The sequence below is a fragment of the Triplophysa dalaica genome, chromosome 18 (assembly GCF_015846415.1).
Source record: "Triplophysa dalaica isolate WHDGS20190420 chromosome 18, ASM1584641v1, whole genome shotgun sequence".
NCBI lineage: Eukaryota > Metazoa > Chordata > Actinopteri > Cypriniformes > Nemacheilidae > Triplophysa > Triplophysa dalaica.
Window position 1 is genome coordinate 13,965,317 of NC_079559.1, and position 18,574 is coordinate 13,983,890.

Here is an 18,574-nt window from a genome sequence, read left to right on the forward strand (position 1 = left end):
CAGGACCAAATAAAGCAGGTGTGTGTGTGAGGTAGGTGAGATGGGGGGTGACATTATATAACGGTTCTAATAAAGTCCGTGCAGAAATTCAAGCAGAATCAGGGGACGAGAAGTGAGACTTCTGAAGCAGGACATGCAAAAGAAAGAAAAAAAAGGTATAAAATGAAAGAGAAAAGGGAGAGGGAGGGTTATACAAAACACCCACATCATGGTAGTCAGTGGAGACTCAACCCACAGCACTGAAGAGAGAAAGAACAAGCCAGAGGACACACTGACGAAATAATGCATGTAGCTCCTGTTACTTTCATATGAGCAGACCCTGGACCTTTAATATGTGCACAGCAAAGACACAGAAGATACATGAAACATGGTAAGTCACCCTTGATTTTAGATGTAGTTTTAGTGGATTCAGGATAAATGATCAGTGATTTATTATGTTTAGTTACTTTATGTGTGGAACTATCATAGATGACAGTATGATCAAAATATAAGAGATTTTAGCATGCACTCTGTTAGATACTTAACATTTAAAAGGTTATTTGCAATGTTTTCTAACTAACTGAGCCCATTACTCCACAGACAAACTAGTGCAGTGATATTATATCAAAGGGTTTGACACATTTATCACAACAGATACAGGAACAGTAATGCATTATGTTAGGAAACTACTTTGCATAACAGAATTATTTATGTCTCACGTAACTATATTAGCATTTTTTACTTGTGCCTCCACATCAGTCTACTGTTCTCAGTCATGTAGCATTTCATATATTTTTCTACTTTTACAACATCTGTGTGGTCAATAATATGCTATTTTTTTATTATAACTCTTTAATACTTCATCATTTGAATGTTAAGAAGCTTAGAAGTCAGCCTGTGAGTGCAATAACCTGTGACTGCAATAATGTCAGCAAAAGTTGAGTGGACATGTTTCGTCCTGTCTCGCTGATTTCAAAGAACCTCAGACTGAGATAATACTAACAAACAATGCAACACTGTTTTTACCGTACATGCCAAGACAAGTTCAGATACGTAAGCATGAGGGAATACAGGTTGTTAAATCCGTACATTTATCCTTTTTAGGTAAAAACATGAAACCGTATTATGACATTACAGTTACATATATGTTTCATGTGTGGGTGTGTGTATGCAAAGATAAACACACATACAATATGTTGACGTTGTTTGTTGGACACACAAGCACTCTGGCTGTGGTCAAGTTATCCTAACCATTAAACTAAGCTTCCTGTTTCCTTGTTTTTTTCATTTTTGACCCTGCATGTGGGAGAAACAGTTGGCGTTCAGCTTCACGCTGACTGAATAAGTTTGTCATGTTGTCTTAAAGGGAGAGTTCACACAAAAATGAAAATGTTGGTCATACTGTATACTCATCCTCTTGTTATAAACTTGTATTACGTTTGTGAAAAACACAAGCAAAGGCAAAATACCGAAACATAAAAAATAGCACTGTTAAACGATTAATTTGTGTTTACAAAATTTACATCTGTGTACAGATGTACAGAATTGAATATAAATATTCAATTTATATTTATAAACGCAAACATCTATTCATATTTGGGAAAGATTTACATGTATTTATTTATACCAATAATTTAAATTATATATACATGTTTACACACAATACTCAGACATACACTCACCTAAAGGATTATTAGGAACAGAGGTGTAATGGTGTTGGGGTTGTTTTCTTGGCACACTTTAGGCCCCTTAGTGCCAATTGGGCATCGTTTAAATGCCACGGCCTACCTGAGCATTGTTTCTGACCATGTCCATCCCTTTATGACCACCATGTACCCATCCTCTGATGGCTACTTTCAGCAGGATAATGCACCTTGTCACAAAGCTCGAATCATTTCAAATTGGTTTCTTGAACATGACAATGAGTTCACTGTACTAAAATGGCCCCCACAGTCACCAGATCTCAACCCAATAGAGCATCTTTGGGATGTGGTGGAATGGGAGCTTTGTGCATCCCACAAATCTCCATCAACTGGAAGATGCTATCCTATCAATATGGGCTAACATTTCTAAAGAATGCTTTCAGCACCTGTTTGAATCAATGCCTCCTAGAATTAAGGCAGTTCTGAAGGCGAAAGGGGTCAAACACAGTATTAGTATGGTGTTCCTAACAATCCTTTAGGTGAGTGTATATTATGAAACAAACTTTTATTTGGGATTTTGACAGCCATACTTAAAGAGTAGATGTATGGAGAAAAGCTCAGACAACAGTGTTTTTTCTTTTTTCACCGCATTTTTCAAAGACATAACACAGTGTTGTAATGAAAATAAAATACAAGTTTTTTTATGTCTGTTCCTTTAAGAGTCAGTTACTTTACAGTTGGTTAAAATCAGGGATTTCTGGTTTGAGTCCAAGAAGTTTAACTCCCCTGTTCACATGCCAACCCCATTCAGTGGAATCTCACGGCCAGGCAGTATTTCTTGTAAACACCTGTTTTTCTTCCTCTAAGTGTAAAAAAGATCAATAACTCAATATGGTGCACGTTCCTTCCTGCTAAAGCCGTTGTCAACAACATTATGTGGTACTACTAAAAAGACAGATAGAACATAACATGACCTCATTCATGTTTTTTTCCTCTTTGGCAACTTACAGCATTCCAAACGTTGAGAGGTATTAAAGCTGGTATTTGATTTGTGTACAGTAATCCTTTGAAGACAGAAACATGTTCGTTCCGGCCTCCAAATTTGACTCGTGTGTGTGCTTACGAAATCTTGTGTGGGTAAAAGATTTAGTCGGGTGTGGACTGCTAGAGCTCTCGTCAAGCGGTCATCTTTCTATAGAAGAATTTTTGATTTCTGAAAAGGATCTGATAAGACAATGAGTGACGGTTGTTTTTATACCAGCACTTTAGGATAAAAATGTTTTTCTTAGTGTATTTTGTAAAACAATTGAATCTATGAGTTTGTCAGGAATATATTTATACAAAGTGGTGTGGTGTCAAAATCACCTGTCTACAAAAAACACACTTTTTCTAAACCACAGATTATAGTATGCCTACACTGGACATGACACTGCCTCTGCTGCCTGTTGTTTTTTAGATAGAGAACAATGTTCATTTTGTGCCATAAAAGGTTAATTATTTAATTTCTTGACTAGTCCTTTGCTTTTATATAAGTTGCACTTTGTGTCCATATGTGGTAGAGAAACTCACCTGGTACTAGGGTTGTTCCGATTGATGATACTACATTTTACATTTACATTTATGCATTTGGCAGATGCTTTTATCCAAAGCGTCTTACATTGTTTTATCCTATACATTTATACTTAGCTATCTGCAATCCCCTGGGATGGAACCCACAACCTTGCGTTGAAAATGCAATGCTCTTACCACTGAGCTACAGGAAAGGATCGTGTATCGACGATACTCAGACATATCGGCGATAGCTGATTCCTTAGACAATTGTCGGCTGTTTGCCAATATATGTTGCAAATTAATATTACAAACGCGCTTTGCGCATTTCTTCGTGTGAAAGCTTGTAATGCGCGTGGCTCGGGCTTTTGCTCACGCCAGAGAGAGTTTGTAATGTGCAGGGTTTGAGTTTTCTGTGCAAGAGAGAGCTTTTTCTTGCTGGAATTTCTATGCGCGTGAGGGTTTAAAACCAGCGCACGAGTTGTTTCTGTTTGGCAATCAAGTAATAACAGCGCAAGCGGGCATCAATGATGCATTTGAATGAATGATATTGACTTACAGGAAGTTTAGTTTCTCTCATTTAAAATGTTGCGGTGGGAAGTAACAAGGTTGTCAACGTTATGTTTTTATGCACAACGACATCTCAGTGGTTTGTTGGACATCAAGTAGATGCTCAGACCAATCAGCGTGTACAGCAGGACAAAGAGTCTGTCATTAATTGCTCTTGTGTTACTTTGATATAAACTGATAGGTCTGTGAAGTTGAAAACATAAAAAAACACATACTTAACATTACTCCGTTAACACTAAACAGTCGCCGCATCATAATACTGTATGCATAGTCTGGTCCGCATAATAAAGTGAAACTGCCATGCGGGGGAATGGGACATTGGCACTGTGAAAAAGGCCCAATGCGCAGCAGGCGTTTTAATATGTGGTAATAAATAAATTAGTTCAACTGTTAAACACTTTTTTGCTGAATTATTTGTAGGCTCATGCTTTACATGTTTTGACTGTTAACCATTTTGCCCTATTATCCCTTTTATACTTGGAGACAATGGCTAAATTACTACTATAGCTATTCAATATTGTAAATAATAATAATTAATAGTATAACAGTAAATAATATAGTATACAACAGTTTTTTAATGTGGGTGTGTCATTATTTGTTAAGGTAACAAGACTTTTATTTTGACAGGTTGCTGCAAAGTCCTTTTCACTGTGTGTTTGACAGTAGCTTTTCTTAAATAGAAAAGTGAAGTACTTGTGAAGTAAACTCAGATCAGCTCTGAAGATGTGAGTTTGTGTTTTCGAAAGAGTGAGACACAGACACTGAAAACTACAAGTACACTACACACTCGGTGTACAAACGCAGTACACAAAACTCCATCAGTCATTTACTCAGAGACAAGCAGAAAAAGCAGATTACATATTGAATAACTACTGACGTTATTATATACAATTTTAATTTTATAAGCTGTTCACCGCTAGTTTTTAGTAAAAAAATTTGCTAGATTCTGTGTCATTCCACGTTATACAAATTCTCTTTTATACCCCGATTCCTCAATTCCGTCCAATCAAAATGATGATAAGACCCAATTATAGCTGTCTGATGGGCATGACCTTCAACCTGCCTGAAGTTTAAAAAAATTCTCATGACAAACATGTAGTTTTCCAAGTCAAGGTTTTCCATCATAATGAGTGCTTGTGGTCTGTTAACCTAGATTACACATTCTTAATCAATAAAATGCGCTGCTTTCTACTTCATCAAAGTTAATAGGTCAAAAATTTCATCTTCAAAAATCTTCAAATGAACATTTGGAATTGGGAAAACTTTATCTGTCAGAACTTCCTTAAAGAGGAGAGCGTAACTGTGAATATTTCATGAAAATGACATGGAGAGTATATTTCCCAGATACACAGAGCCCTAAAAGAGCTTTTGGACTGATTCCAGGGGCTTCTAAGCTTTCAGAAAAATCTTTGACGGTACCAGGAGCCAGACAACAGAGATCAATCAGAGACAAGAGTCTAGATGCTGGATGACATCCGATCATTTCCTAGCAAAGCAGAAATACGATAATGGAAAGAAACGATGGACGTCTCCGAACTCCTTTTATAACATTCTTCAAATAATTTGAATCGTTTTAGTCTGCTTTTTAAGTCTACAAATTTACAATACTGTTGCTGAAAATGTAAATATCTTCCTTAAATTCCATTCACTGGCTGTTTTTGAAGGGATAGTTCACCCAAAAGTACAAATTCTGTCATCATTTACTCACCTTCGAGTTGTTATACTTACTACTGGTTAATAAGCATTCTTCCAAATATATTTCTCTGTGTTAATCAGAATAAAGACATACATGCAGATGTGGAACAACTCGATGGTGTGCAAATGATGAGAGATTTAAAAAAATTTGGTGAACAATCCCTTTTACTTGAGGTAATTGGCAACTAAATCTAAAGAGATGCTTCTGAGTGAAAGCATGTAAATGGAGACACTCACTGTTAAATTTCTCCTCTGTGCAATTACAACTCAAGTCTAACTTTCAAAGTAGGGCGTATCATTTAAGCAGTCTAAGTGGTCCCCGTGCATTATAGAGTAGGTCAGAAAGTGGTAAGAGGGTGTTGGAGAGAACTCTGATTGATGGCGGAGGTGGAAACGTCTTTCCTTTTGAATTATTCACTCCATCACAGTAATGCCTCCCTCCTTCACACAGAGAGTTCTTTTTCAAGAGTGCATTTACTCCCTATTGTTCCAGATGTGAGTTTAAAAAAAATGTAAGGCCAATGTGTATGTGTCACTCTCACCTTGTGCACGAGTCTAATTTAGAAACTAAAATAAACATCTTGCGTTAAATGTTTCTGTTATCTCCTTCACGTGCAATTTAATTATCTCACACCGGACGGGCAGAATTGAGTCCATAAGTGCTCTTCCTGGAACTCCAAACCATCAATAATGGACTACAAAAACACCTGCCATTTGTTGCTATCATGGCGATTTGTAGTTGTATATTGAATGCATCATGCATCTACTCCTGTCCCGATAGGCTTTCTTTACTGTAAAGGTAGGTTTTATGTTCTGAAATAATTTGATTGTTCAGAATGTATTTGTTTTCTGTCATGCAAGTTGACATCCCCCTTAGCTCCGCCCCCTGTACTTTCACCTGCACCTTAGTTGCGTCCTACTACTGTGAACATCTCCTTAAGAGTCAATATATCTGTGAAAAGCTTGAAACATTATTATTTCATAAGAATAATGTGTAATGTAAAGCATTTAGATTTTTTATAAAAGCCACTTAAATATCATAAATTATCCAAGGCATGGATGAGCTAAGCTTTGTCTGTAAAACCAGGTATGAGTTTTCTCAACATTTTTACCAAATGTATCCTCTATCTGGGTACTCTGACAACATCGAACAAAACAAACAAAAAAAGTAGCTGAAGGCAATAGGGAGCCGCAAAGATGACGCATATTTGTATGCAAACCCCGGAAGCAAGTTAGCATTTAAGGACTTCCAGTTCCATCGATCAAAAGTTTATGGTTTTTTTTTAATGGTAAATCGCTCAAATAAGGTCTGTAGCTAACAAAACCTCTAAATATTTTCACGTTTAATTCTATGACATAAAACACAGCAATTATAATCTGCATGTGATTTTTTTAAAGCCTTATTGTGTCTTAAAAACAGCGTTTGCTAACAAGTTGTTAAAAGCGACTACTTCCTTTGGCGGGGACGTTAGATGTCATCGCGCATCTAAAGCTCACAAATAATGCAACATGGTCACAAATCTCTTAAAACGCAGATGCAGATTCATTAGCGGAGTAATTACTTACCAGGAAACACATCTTTAATAAAGTTTGAAAGAGTTGTCTGAGGCTTGAGGGTGGTGACATTGATATCGAGCAACCGTAGTATAGTCTAGGGATGGGGGATTCCTCGACTCTTGTCCCTAAAGTCGGATTCGACTCAGAGACAGGAATGGACTCTGGTCAACTCCTTTTCGACTCCGTAATTTTTAATCGGTTAAATTGTCTTTGTGATTGGCGCTAAGCAACAAACAACATTTAAAAAACAATCATGTTTAAGGTAAAAGTCATACCTCTGACTGTACACGTTTACATTCGATCCAAAACACTGTGGTTATCAGAGCATGAGCACTTGATTATAGAAACACCTTCCTTACGCAATACAAACACTATGGTATATTTGTTCTATGCAATGTTTTAATCTGTTTTTCTTCCTTAATTAAACAAACAACATAAAAAAAAAACTACATTTATATGCATTTATGGTGAAATTACTGCATTGTCAATTGCATGTGCATGTCAATTCGTGTTCATTTTGAGCATGATACGTGTATTATCACCTTAAATCAGTGCGTCCCATACGGAAAAAATAGACTCGATGCATAAACGATCGCTGCACTGACACATCGCACTGCATCTGTGACGGCTGAACCGTACTGCATCCGCGTCCTGTGTGAATGATCTAATCCGTTAACATGGGCACGTAAAAAAATATGCACCGCGTACGCACTGCACATTAAGTATTTGGGCAATTTTGGGAAAATGTAAACCTTACCATGAAAAATGGTACGAATTTTTTAATTCATTCTTCAAATTATGTCTTATATGGCAAATACTTAAGAAGTCTGAACACTGTCTGAAAAAGTAACTGGTGCATCATGAGATACAACGATTAACATGGAGAAGCGACTAAAAACAACCACCCTGTTGCCTTTACAAACAGTTACTGATTTCACACAAATTGCAGGCTAATAGGGAGAAATTAGAAGGGGGAGACACCTCCCAATGCTTCGGATATTGTCAAAGGTTTACATCCAGATGGCCATTAGCCATTACGTTCAGTTTTTCCTGATGAGGAATGATAAGATCACATCAGCTGGTCAACAAAAAGAGATGGCTAACAAGACTTTCCTCCACAGACCCTTAGCAGCTGCACACAATATATCACCAATTAAGACACCCTGACTAGATGATGGATGGATCTATAAGGCTGCATAATAATACCTCCAATGACATTAGTTTGTTAAACATGTAGATTAAAATGGAGTTAAAAGCAAGGATTTTGTTAGGTATTAGGTGAATAAAGCCAAAGTTAGTAAAAAAGATCTAAAAAGGGGTGGTCAAATATAAACTGTTTATTTAAAGGTCCAGTGTGTAGTTTGTTGACAGAAATCTATTGACAGAAATGCAATATAATATACAAAATATACACAACTACGTCTTCAGAGGTGTATAAAGACCTTATATAATGAAGTGTTATGTTTTTATTACCTTAGAATGAGCTATTCCTATCTATATACACCGCGGGATTCTTTACATGGAATTCGTCATGTTGTTTCCACTGTAGCCCAAAATGGACAAATTGTTCTTCGGAACTATTTTCATAAATACATTATCTTCTTCAGCAAAAAAAAACATGACGACATCTTACTCCAGTATGAGCTACCATAGTGCTTCGAAAGGGAGGGGTGGAGTGAGCCATTGGTCGCAACTCTCAACCTCACCACTAGATGACGCTAAATTTAATACATTGGTACTTTAATAGCACAAAGTATCAATAATAGTTTTCGAAATTTTTATTTATAAAACACCGACTACTATCCAATATTTTTGTGTACCATGCTTATTGCCTGGTATACAGTGTGCTAACTAGCGGTTCCACAAGATGGCATCTTTGTAAAAAATTGTATATTGTCAAAAAAAAAAATGTTGTAGATCACAAAAAACAGTCCTCCTTCATAAAGAATGCGTGGAAAGTGTGGAGATAAGAGAGTAAGAGACAATATGGGTCTGTTTAAACTAACTTTAGTTTATAGAGTTCAATACAATTTGCTCACTACCACCCTCTGCAGTTCAGGAGGAGTAGTTTAAAGCTACAGTTTGTAGAGCCGTTGTCACATAATTTTTTTTAATGTCACATGTTTGTTAATGTCAATTAATTCTGGTTCATTAAGTTACGATCAGGTCAGACAATAAGCACACACGCTTATACAGACTGCTGGGAAGATACAACACTATAATGATTTAATGGCACATAGCCAATGTGTGGTTGAGAAACAACATTATCCCCACGGGACGCTCATACTGGGCTGCAGTCCAGTTTATTCATTATAGTCACACCAGCTGCACAAAACACGACAGACAGGTCTGACTACTAAGTCTAATAGAATTACAATATTTTATGGAGCATTTTAAATTTACGTAATCATTTTTCAAATGCAGAGATTGACTGATATTTATAAAATACTTGTTTTAAAATGTCAGCTGCTGTTTAATACGCTAAATAATTTTTGTGAAATAAGATGGGTGACAAAACAAACGCTACATATACAATACAGTACGTTGCATCAAGCATGAAACTTTGATTTAAAGCTATAAAACTGCACATGATTTCCCACCAATAGATTTAATAATATTTCGTCCGATTCTGTTATTGTAATTGTAATAATACTGTACTGCTATTTAAGTGCAGACCAATCCAAGGGATTTTACACCACCCAGTATTTCTTTTTTTGGAGAGGCAACTTCAAATCTTCAAAACTAGGTTTCTATTGTTCTTAATAAACAGTTGTTTCTATATAAGTCTACATATGCTTTATATATTCCATTACCGATACTGCACTCCAAAGCAGATGCAGTAGTCCAAAATTATGATAAAACCGCATATATACAGTATCATGATAAAGCACTTATTTTAGACCAGAAAAGAAGATCCTAACAGTGCAGATGCAAGTGTGCGTGTGCCATCTGGCACTTCCAGGTGTGATGCAGCACTGTATGCTTTGTTTAGACTGCAGTAAATCTCTTACAGTACAACGGTCTGAACTGGGTCTCATATGGATGCGGTAATGGATTGGCCATGCGTCGGACAACGTCTGCTGGTCACACTTCTTACAGGGCATCTTTGTCCCATGCAGAATGACAAGCAAGTTCAACACACACCCACACACTCAAAAGAGGCCCGCTGTCTGTGACAAAGGTCTTTCATGGCCAATTAAAGCAACTCGACTTTCCACCTCAATAACATCTAAGCATCTATTAGCCGTGGGCCCCTCCCGCATACGCAAGTGGCCCCTCTGTCAGGGCCCCCACTGCGCTCAGCTCATTGACTGTATGATTAGGTCATATCGTTCTCATCTGTCTCTCGCAACAATGGAAGAACAGCCGAGAGCATAAATTGCCAAAGCGCGGACTCTGAAGTCTAAACTACCTATTCCCCATACAACTGTAAATCACTTGTAAATCACAGTGGGGTGAATGCAATGTTGGCTCCATCTGAAGTTGCACAAGTGGTAAGGTTACAAAGGCCAAAATCTGAAAATTAGGTTGAAAAAATATTGTTTGTGAGGGCAGAGTGTCAGCTCTTTTATTGGCATTAAAAGTCATTCATAAACAATGAACTGCAAATAAATGGATGGATTTTTCTGTGTGCAGGGGCTGAGTGGATGGATGGAAATAAATGTTTATTTCAATTGTGTTGGGTTGTGAAGGAGTAATTTTTAAAGGTCTGTTTATCGAGCTGTTTGCAAAGGTTTTTAACAGAGTATATAAGTTGTTTACTGCAAACTTGAGAGAAGCTAAGACCATAATGCTCTTGTTTGAAAACTCATCTTTTTCTCTTCCTTTTGGCCTTTCGTTCACACCGAAACAGCATTTTTGACAATGAAAACGGAGCTTTTTGAAAACGCACTTGAAAGTGGATAAATTTGAAAACATAATTTTCATGTTGTAGCGTGGATGAGGAAACGAAGGGGGTTAAAAACGATGACGTGGTTTTCGTCATGTGACACTGTTGTTTTGGCTACTTTCTAGTTTGATAGCATTAATGTCCGTTCGTACCTACTTTAGATTGCATTAAAGGAGCCGGATTATTGAAATAGCCTACTCGCAGTTATTGTTTGGCAGCGGAGCACGAGTTAGGTTTCACTTTTGCAGCTTTATAGTCTTGTGTTACCTGCAGCAACATCCCTACCTCATTGTCCATACATAAAAGACCTCTGTGTAGTTTGTTCCACATTGCCTTGACATAATAATGTACTATAGAAAGAACCTTAATAAACGCCTGACAGAGAGGACAAAGGCTGTCGTGCCATATGTTTTACACATGCACAGTAACGTTAACTGGATATAAGTGTTTTCAGACGTTTCATTATTTGGAAGACTATTGAAAACATTAGTGTGGACGAACAACTTTGGAAAACAAAAGCTCAAGCACCGTTTTTAAATGTAAACGCACTAGTGTAGACAAGGTCTGAAACAACTACGTCACATGACAAAAGTGCGTAGTTGTTTTCGAAAGCCTCCATTGTTGACATAAAACAGAGAAAAAAGCTGCCCTTTCAAACAAAAATGTATTTACATGGACATGACCTGAAACTCAGGGCTCCATCCAACTCCAGGTGCCAAAAATTAAAAGTGCCCTACTCAACACTGCCTGACATTATTCACACAAGCATCTCTCAATATTAGATTGCCCCCCGATCAGTTTCATAGAAAGGTACCATATTAAACAGCAGATCCCCTAGGAATTCCTATACCACTTGAATCCACATTCATAATTTAAGGAAACATATTCAATGCTGTCTTTGCCCCGTGTCCCAAGGGGCCACAGCCGTAGACTGGGCGACCTTTGATTCCTCGCATGCTCGCAAAAGCGCCAGTCCATTGTCCACGGCTACTGCCTGTTTTTACATATTGATTCCATTGACCCCTTCACTAAGCACTTACAATGAGAATCTGAAGAATCAATACCTGCCTTCTGCTGTTGTCTTGCTATAACAAAGTTCACCCCCAAAACTATACCTTGTAGGGCTGCTTTGAAATTAATACTTGGGTTGCCGAACCATGTTAATGTTTACAAATATAACCTATTCACTTATATTTGGCATTTAGGAACGTTTAAGTGTTTCATTTTTCATTCGTGTCAACCCCGTGAATCCGATTTGTTCCAAACAACACAGCGAGTCCAACCTTGGTATTTCGGACAAAAGGGGCGCATCCGCAGGGCTTGGATAGAGTTTCACGGCCAGATTGATTATCTGAAAGTCTGCTCTCTTTGTTCTGGTCCCAATGGTGCTGAAGTTGCGCTTCGTATGAACGTGCTCAACACAGATGCGGAAACCTGGGTGAAAAACAATAGCTGCGTAATGCTTTTTATGTAATTGAGTTTACTTCGATGTGTGGATATTTTTAACCAGGGGTGTTTTTTTGGAAACAGAAGATCTAAGATTTTGAGTTTAGTACAACAGTTGAGGTCGACGCTTATCGTATGCCAGTTTCAGCAAACCAGGCATAGAAGACAAAAACATCTGTGCCAAGAGCTTGAAAAGATAGTTTTTGGATAGTTCACCCAAAAATGAACATTCTATAATCATTTACTCGCACAAAAGAAGAAATTTTGCGTTGACTTGCATTCGCTTAGGGTCCATACAATATAAGTGAATGGAGGCCAGTGCTGTAAACATACAAACTTTCTTCAAAATAACTCCTTTGTGTTCTGTGGAAGGAAGTCATAAAGGTTTGAAATTACAAAAGGGTGAGTAACTGATGACATCATTATTTGGTGAACTATCACTATAACACTACAAACTAGTTTTCTTGCAGGTATCATCAACACTGACTGTTTCCAAGTCAAAGAGCCACTTGTGACTCTCTAGTCCTAAAAAAGCATCACAAGGGTCATTTAAACCATTCCTAAGGCTATTAAAATATTGAATTGCCTCCGCATTTGAATAATGATCTTATGAACGTAAATCAGCTGGACAAAAAGTAACATTCCCCACATCACGTGAACTCGCACTCCTTTTGAGAGGTTGTTAGTGTGTCATTTATTTTATGGTGTAATCGCAGCACTCAGCCTAAATAAATGCTGAAGTTCACTGAACCTCGCACAAAGCAGGCACACTTCAGCGGACAAAGACACGGGCGGAGCGAGAGAACATCAAGCTCTTCTGTCTTCTCCTGGAGGGGTGTTTGTTCAGAGTGGGTGCAGGGCAGTTTGGAGGAGGAGGAGGGGGAAAAGTGAGTCAGCTGGGAGGAAAGGGAGTGTGTGTGTCAGGTTTTGCCTAGTCGTTACGGGTGCAATGGTTGAATAAATATGTATTTTTTGAAGGAAAACTCATGAGGTCAGTTTAAAAACAATAAAAGTTGATGTAAGAAAACAAAAACAAATTCTGTACACAAAATATGAAAGATATAAATCTAAGATTGTGAAAATCTCAAAATATGAGCATTTGTGTGTGTGTGTTGTGTGTATTTTATTATGTAAGGTTTAGATGTGTGTGTGTATAAAAACTGTGAGGGAGGAAGAGAGAAAGTGTGTGTTTTTGATGGAGGGGTGCATGCAGCTCATTGTGAACAGCAGTGAGTTAATCTCTTTAGTGGCACACGTCTTATGTAAAGAGGTGTAATGGTCTCTGCCCCCTCCTTGTCCCGGGAGACCCCAGGGTCCCGTCTCCAAGCAACATTTACATGTCAGTTTTTCAACAAAAAAAAAAAAGACGTGGAGAAAAACTCTGGGGAGCTGAATGGTGATAAGATCCACCCCCTTTGCATGGTTTGCTCTTGTCTAACGGCAGTCTGGAGTATTCAGTGACTGGTTCACTCAAGGACAAACACTGATTCGCACATGCATGGCTGTGGAGAGCATGCGAAGGAGATTTGATTCAGGATTTGTCAGTGGATTTATTTTGCTCCGACAGTAAGTCTCTTTTTATCATCCAGAATATATTCTTTTGAGAAAACCTTTGAACTTGAGTGAAGACAAGTGATATTAGGTTATTGAAGGCAGGAATGGAGTCCAAGTGGGATTGTTTACCTGCTGCACATGGTTGGAAGTGATGTCTGTGCATGTGCCAAACGCTCAATGCGCTGGCCAAGCATACTGTACATTTGAAGCTAGTTTTCTACCTTCCAACAAATGCAGCTGCTTGCATTAGTACAATAATAACATGCAATGTATACAGATTGCAATATGCTTTTCACAATGTACTGAAAACTGTCATATAGTATGAATAATGACACGTTGAACCAAGTCAAAAACTCCCTTGTGTTCTAGTGATTAATGGGAGTTAATTTAACTGTGTTTTATTGCATTTGTAATAACCGACAGCTGCATATATTGTGTGCGACAGGACGTGTGAATTCATAATAATGAGTGCTCATTAATTTAAAGCCGTGTATAAAAACAAAATGGCAAGCATTACATCATTGGTTGGCATGCCTTGAGAAAATGTGTCTGACTCTGTTAAACAAAGACTCAGATGAGATCGCTTTTCATTGGAGAGGATCGACACAAGGCTGTCTATAGACTTTAAGTTCAGCTTTCTGCTGATGGGTTTATAAAGGAACAGTTCGACCAAAAATAAAAATTCTCTCAACATTTACTCACTTTCGAGTTGTTTCAAATTTGTATACATTTCTTTGTTGTGAAGAACACAGAGAAAGATATTTAGAAGAATGCTTATAATCAAACAGTTCTTGGTCCCCATTGACTACCATAGTAGGAAATAATAATTTATAACTTTTTTGTTCTGTTGAACACAAAAAAATATATTTTGAAGAATGCAGGACAGCAAACATTTGTGGGGCATACCAAAACAAAGACATTTATACAGGTTTGGAAACAACTAGAGATTCAGTAATTCACCGAAGAATTTTAATGTTTGGGTGAAATATCCCTTTAAAGGATATAGAGTGCAGAATATTCAAATCTGTGTTCTTTTGCAAATGCAGAATGAAGCCGTAAATGATATTTGAGTAGTTTAGGGAATATCATCCTTCTGACACTTCTGAGTGTGGAAAAAGATTTGCATCAGAGTTCTTTAATACATGCCTGTTTGTGTTTGGTAAATGAAACGAATACATTTAATGCGTTACATTTAGGATTTTTACTTTGTTTACAACTTTCTGCCTGGACGTAAGGTTGAATTAGTTAACATTACTTAATGCATTAACTAACATGAACTAATAATGACTACATTTACATGCACCCTCATTATAATAGGTTTTTGGCAATATTGCGATTGGTATGTTCATAATCGCGGTAAGCGTAATCGAAGAACATATGTGGCCGGTTTTAATGGCAATATGAAGGTATGTGGTACATAAATCCCATGTATGCTGCTCTGACCAAGGTGTGCGTGTGGTTCTATCATGCATCTTAAGCGCAAATTCATGGTAAACATGACTTTTAAAGTTTTACCGTGAAAACAACTTGCAGCGTTCTCTGGTCCTTAGCTTCATAAAGAAACAAAGCGAATGCGATGAAAGCATATACCACTGTTGCTGAGGTATTTTCCATCACATTTCTATGTCACGCTGCCGAATAACCATAAAATGCGTCCACATAACGGTGTTTTGCATTTCACTATACTAAAATGAGAGCCAGTAACACACACCTACTGTATCTGAGATCATCGTCTGTGCTGTGTATTATAGCAAATAAGACTAAAATAAACTCAAAATCAGACTAATAAAACTTATATGTAAATGGGAGGAATGAGATGTTCTCATGTCATGTAACATGTTACTGCGATTAAGTCCTTACTCTGATCATTGGAAATAATTTGCATTACTGGTGCGCATGTAAGCGTAGTCATCAAGCAATATATTTTCCAGCATTTAATAATTTTGTTAGTGTTAGATTATGACAATACAATTATTTATGCAAGTTCACGGTGCAATAATTAATGCTAATATTTTTTTACTAAATGATGAAATTAACATGAACTAAGATTGATAAATGTAAATATATAGAAGTATTGTTCAGTGTTAGCCTATGCATTAACCTAACTGTTAACAAATGCAACCTTACTGTAAAGTGTTAACTTGACAAACAAAATAACTTAAAATGTATAATTTTTTCAGTTTCCCTAAATCCACTGTGATATTAATAAATGAAAATAGCTGACATGTTTAAAGCTAATAAGCCTTTAACATTTCAGCCATTATAATTAGGCCAGTTTTACAAAGCCACGTGTGGCTATCGCGGCAGGTCTTTTGTTCGAGGGGCCCTTTGCCATCAGCTTTATCTGCTCCGACAGACAGATGGAAGGCATGATGTGTTGATTATGGATGTGTAATATATGCTTTCGGCACATATGAATCATAAAAGAAGGTTGATTAGCTGGTGACAGACCTGTGGTTCTCTTGAACTGCTGTCTGTTGATTGACAGCTCTCCTCTCCCCAGTGGCCTTCCATAGAAGATGTTCAATGCAGAATCAGCGTTATTATTTGGAAAAACTTGAGGACGTGCATGTTTCTATAGACAATACCACAGCAAATTGAAAAAATATATCAGGATAGCCTAGTTAGAAGAACAAATGTGCTAGTGACCTACTGACCTACAAGTACTACCACATTTCATTAATGTTTGCATATGAACCTAGAATTGTTTGACAAAAAGGAGGGGTTTGTGTAAAGCTTGCGCTCAGAAGGTCCTCCAGATAGTGAACCAGGATAACTGTCATTCCGTCTACCCCTGTTATCTCCCACCTGGGCAAAGAGTCAACAAAAAAGTTGTTGAGTTTCTGTGTGCTTACCTCCCGAACGTTAGATAAAGTAAACACTGACTCTGCTTCTGCAAAGAACTATATCATTTAAATGACAACACAAAACATCTCACACCATTTTTGAAAATCCATGTTTCACCAGGTTTCCCAAATGGGAATAGGAAGGATCTCCACACGGCTATGAGTCCATCGGAGCATCCGCCGTCATTAAAATTCAGTAATAACACACCTGCCGCCACCAAGACCACCACCTGCTTTCTCCAGATGTCCCAGGAAACATGGGTAGTGTCAGCAGTTTGATATCAGGCCATAGCCTCCACAGCAAACACTGCAAAGCCTCCGAACACAAACCCAGGAAAGGGCTTCATTCTAAGAAAACAGGCCGTAGTTTGGACGGCCTTCTGAAGTATGGCTTCTCTCAGGACTGCGGCAACAACAACTCGAAAGTCAGCTATCATTCAGGCAAAAACGAAGACTTCTTTTACATCAAGGTCAACAACAATCCCAGAGCTGGTCACCAAAATTATAAAACAGCTGAGGGGAGTGAAGGAACATCAGCTGAGATGGACAGGAATGGAGGGCCACCAGAATTAATTCCTCTGTCTGGGAAACTAGAAAAGGTAAAAGAATTAGAGGCAGGCAGAAAATGCTGGTTTGCACTTAAGGTCTTTTCACTTTTCACCATTTAAAACAAACATATTATGTCTGCATACATTTCTATCATTTGAAACTAAACAAGATCACTAAAATAGTAAATCTGCTTGCGAAACGTTTCTCAGATTAAACTCAAAAGATGCCCCATCTCCAAAGCATTGCTTTAACAGAACGTCAGACAGCAGTCAAGTATAGTTGATGTTATAGTAATCCCCACCAGCCCTTGACACTTTCACTGAGAGCTTAGCAGCGTCTGCTCCATTTAATTAAACCTCCAGATTGGCGAGGTAAGAATGCTTCAATCTCTCCAGAGAGTCCGTCCAGTGGCAGCGTGGCGCTTGTTCGCAAGCTTCTCTCTCCCTTGACCACCCCTCCTTTTAAGAAAGTCCCTGATATAAAAGGAAATCAGTTTAACAAAAACAGGAAGTAAACCAACAGGGTATAAAAGTACTATGAAAATGGCTTTTTTGTTGTTGTTGTGATGTTCACTTAAGAGCTTTTGATCATTAGATTAGATGATGGACGGTGTTCTGCCATAAACACGACTTCAGACTTGGGCTGTTACTGTTTCAGATTTTCGTGGCAGATAGAATTCGCCGTAGCGGTATTACTGAGGTACAAAACTAATATAATAATTTATACATTATTCCTTACTTCAAAAATGTCTTCACTATTATTGTATAAATAATGAATAAACATGTAAAAATAAATAAATAAATCAGTGCTGGAGACCCCTTTGCAGCACTGCAGCACTTCCGATTAAGCTTTTTAATTTAAATTTGAAATTATATATATAACACCTCAGACACGTCAGAGCAGCGACAGGAACTGAAGATATCAACTACCGTGGTCTTCATTATTATATTAAAGAGTAACTATTAAAATTACATTTCATGCCATGTGTAATGTTAATGTGGGAATGTAAGCAGTCTGCCAAGATATAAAGGCGAAAGTGAACGAATAACATTCTTACAAGTTATTGTCTCGGAAAAAAGTAGTCGACTCTGACTGACGCGAACGAGTCGTCTGTCGTTCTAATTTCAGTTCCGTGTCAGATTTACGTCACTCGGTGCAATGCCCGCCTACATTCATTTTTTAACTCCGTGGCGCTGTACACATATGACCAATCAGATCAAAGTAGGCTGACAGAAAGGAGGGGATTAGACAATTAATAATAACTGCCTATTATTAGAAAAAGAAAGTGGTTTTATATC

At 37.7% G+C, this 18,574-nt stretch overlaps 1 protein-coding gene and 1 long non-coding RNA gene across 3 annotated transcripts in view; one reads left to right on the top strand and one right to left on the bottom strand.

Annotated features, from left to right (window-relative positions):
* The window catches only part of lzts1 (leucine zipper, putative tumor suppressor 1), a 25,578-nt gene continuing 7,004 nt past the window's right edge, over nucleotides 1–18,574 (top strand). The window contains exons 1-2 of one of the 2 annotated variants that reach the window (XM_056730087.1): nucleotides 1–370; nucleotides 16,849–17,326. In XM_056730087.1, the coding sequence (XP_056586065.1) occupies nucleotides 16,985–17,326 (342 nt within the window). In that variant the 5' untranslated portion in view covers nucleotides 1–370; nucleotides 16,849–16,984. Of the gene's footprint in view, nucleotides 371–13,814; nucleotides 13,894–16,848; nucleotides 17,327–18,574 lie in introns of those variants that run through there. The other variant, XM_056730088.1, reaches the window with a different exon arrangement.
* LOC130407309 (uncharacterized) overlaps nucleotides 17,191–18,574 on the bottom strand; it is a 10,954-nt gene continuing 9,570 nt past the window's right edge. Inside the window, exon 3 of the long non-coding RNA XR_008904601.1 lies at nucleotides 17,191–17,317. This is a non-coding gene — a long non-coding RNA (uncharacterized LOC130407309). The remainder of the gene's footprint in view (nucleotides 17,318–18,574) is intronic.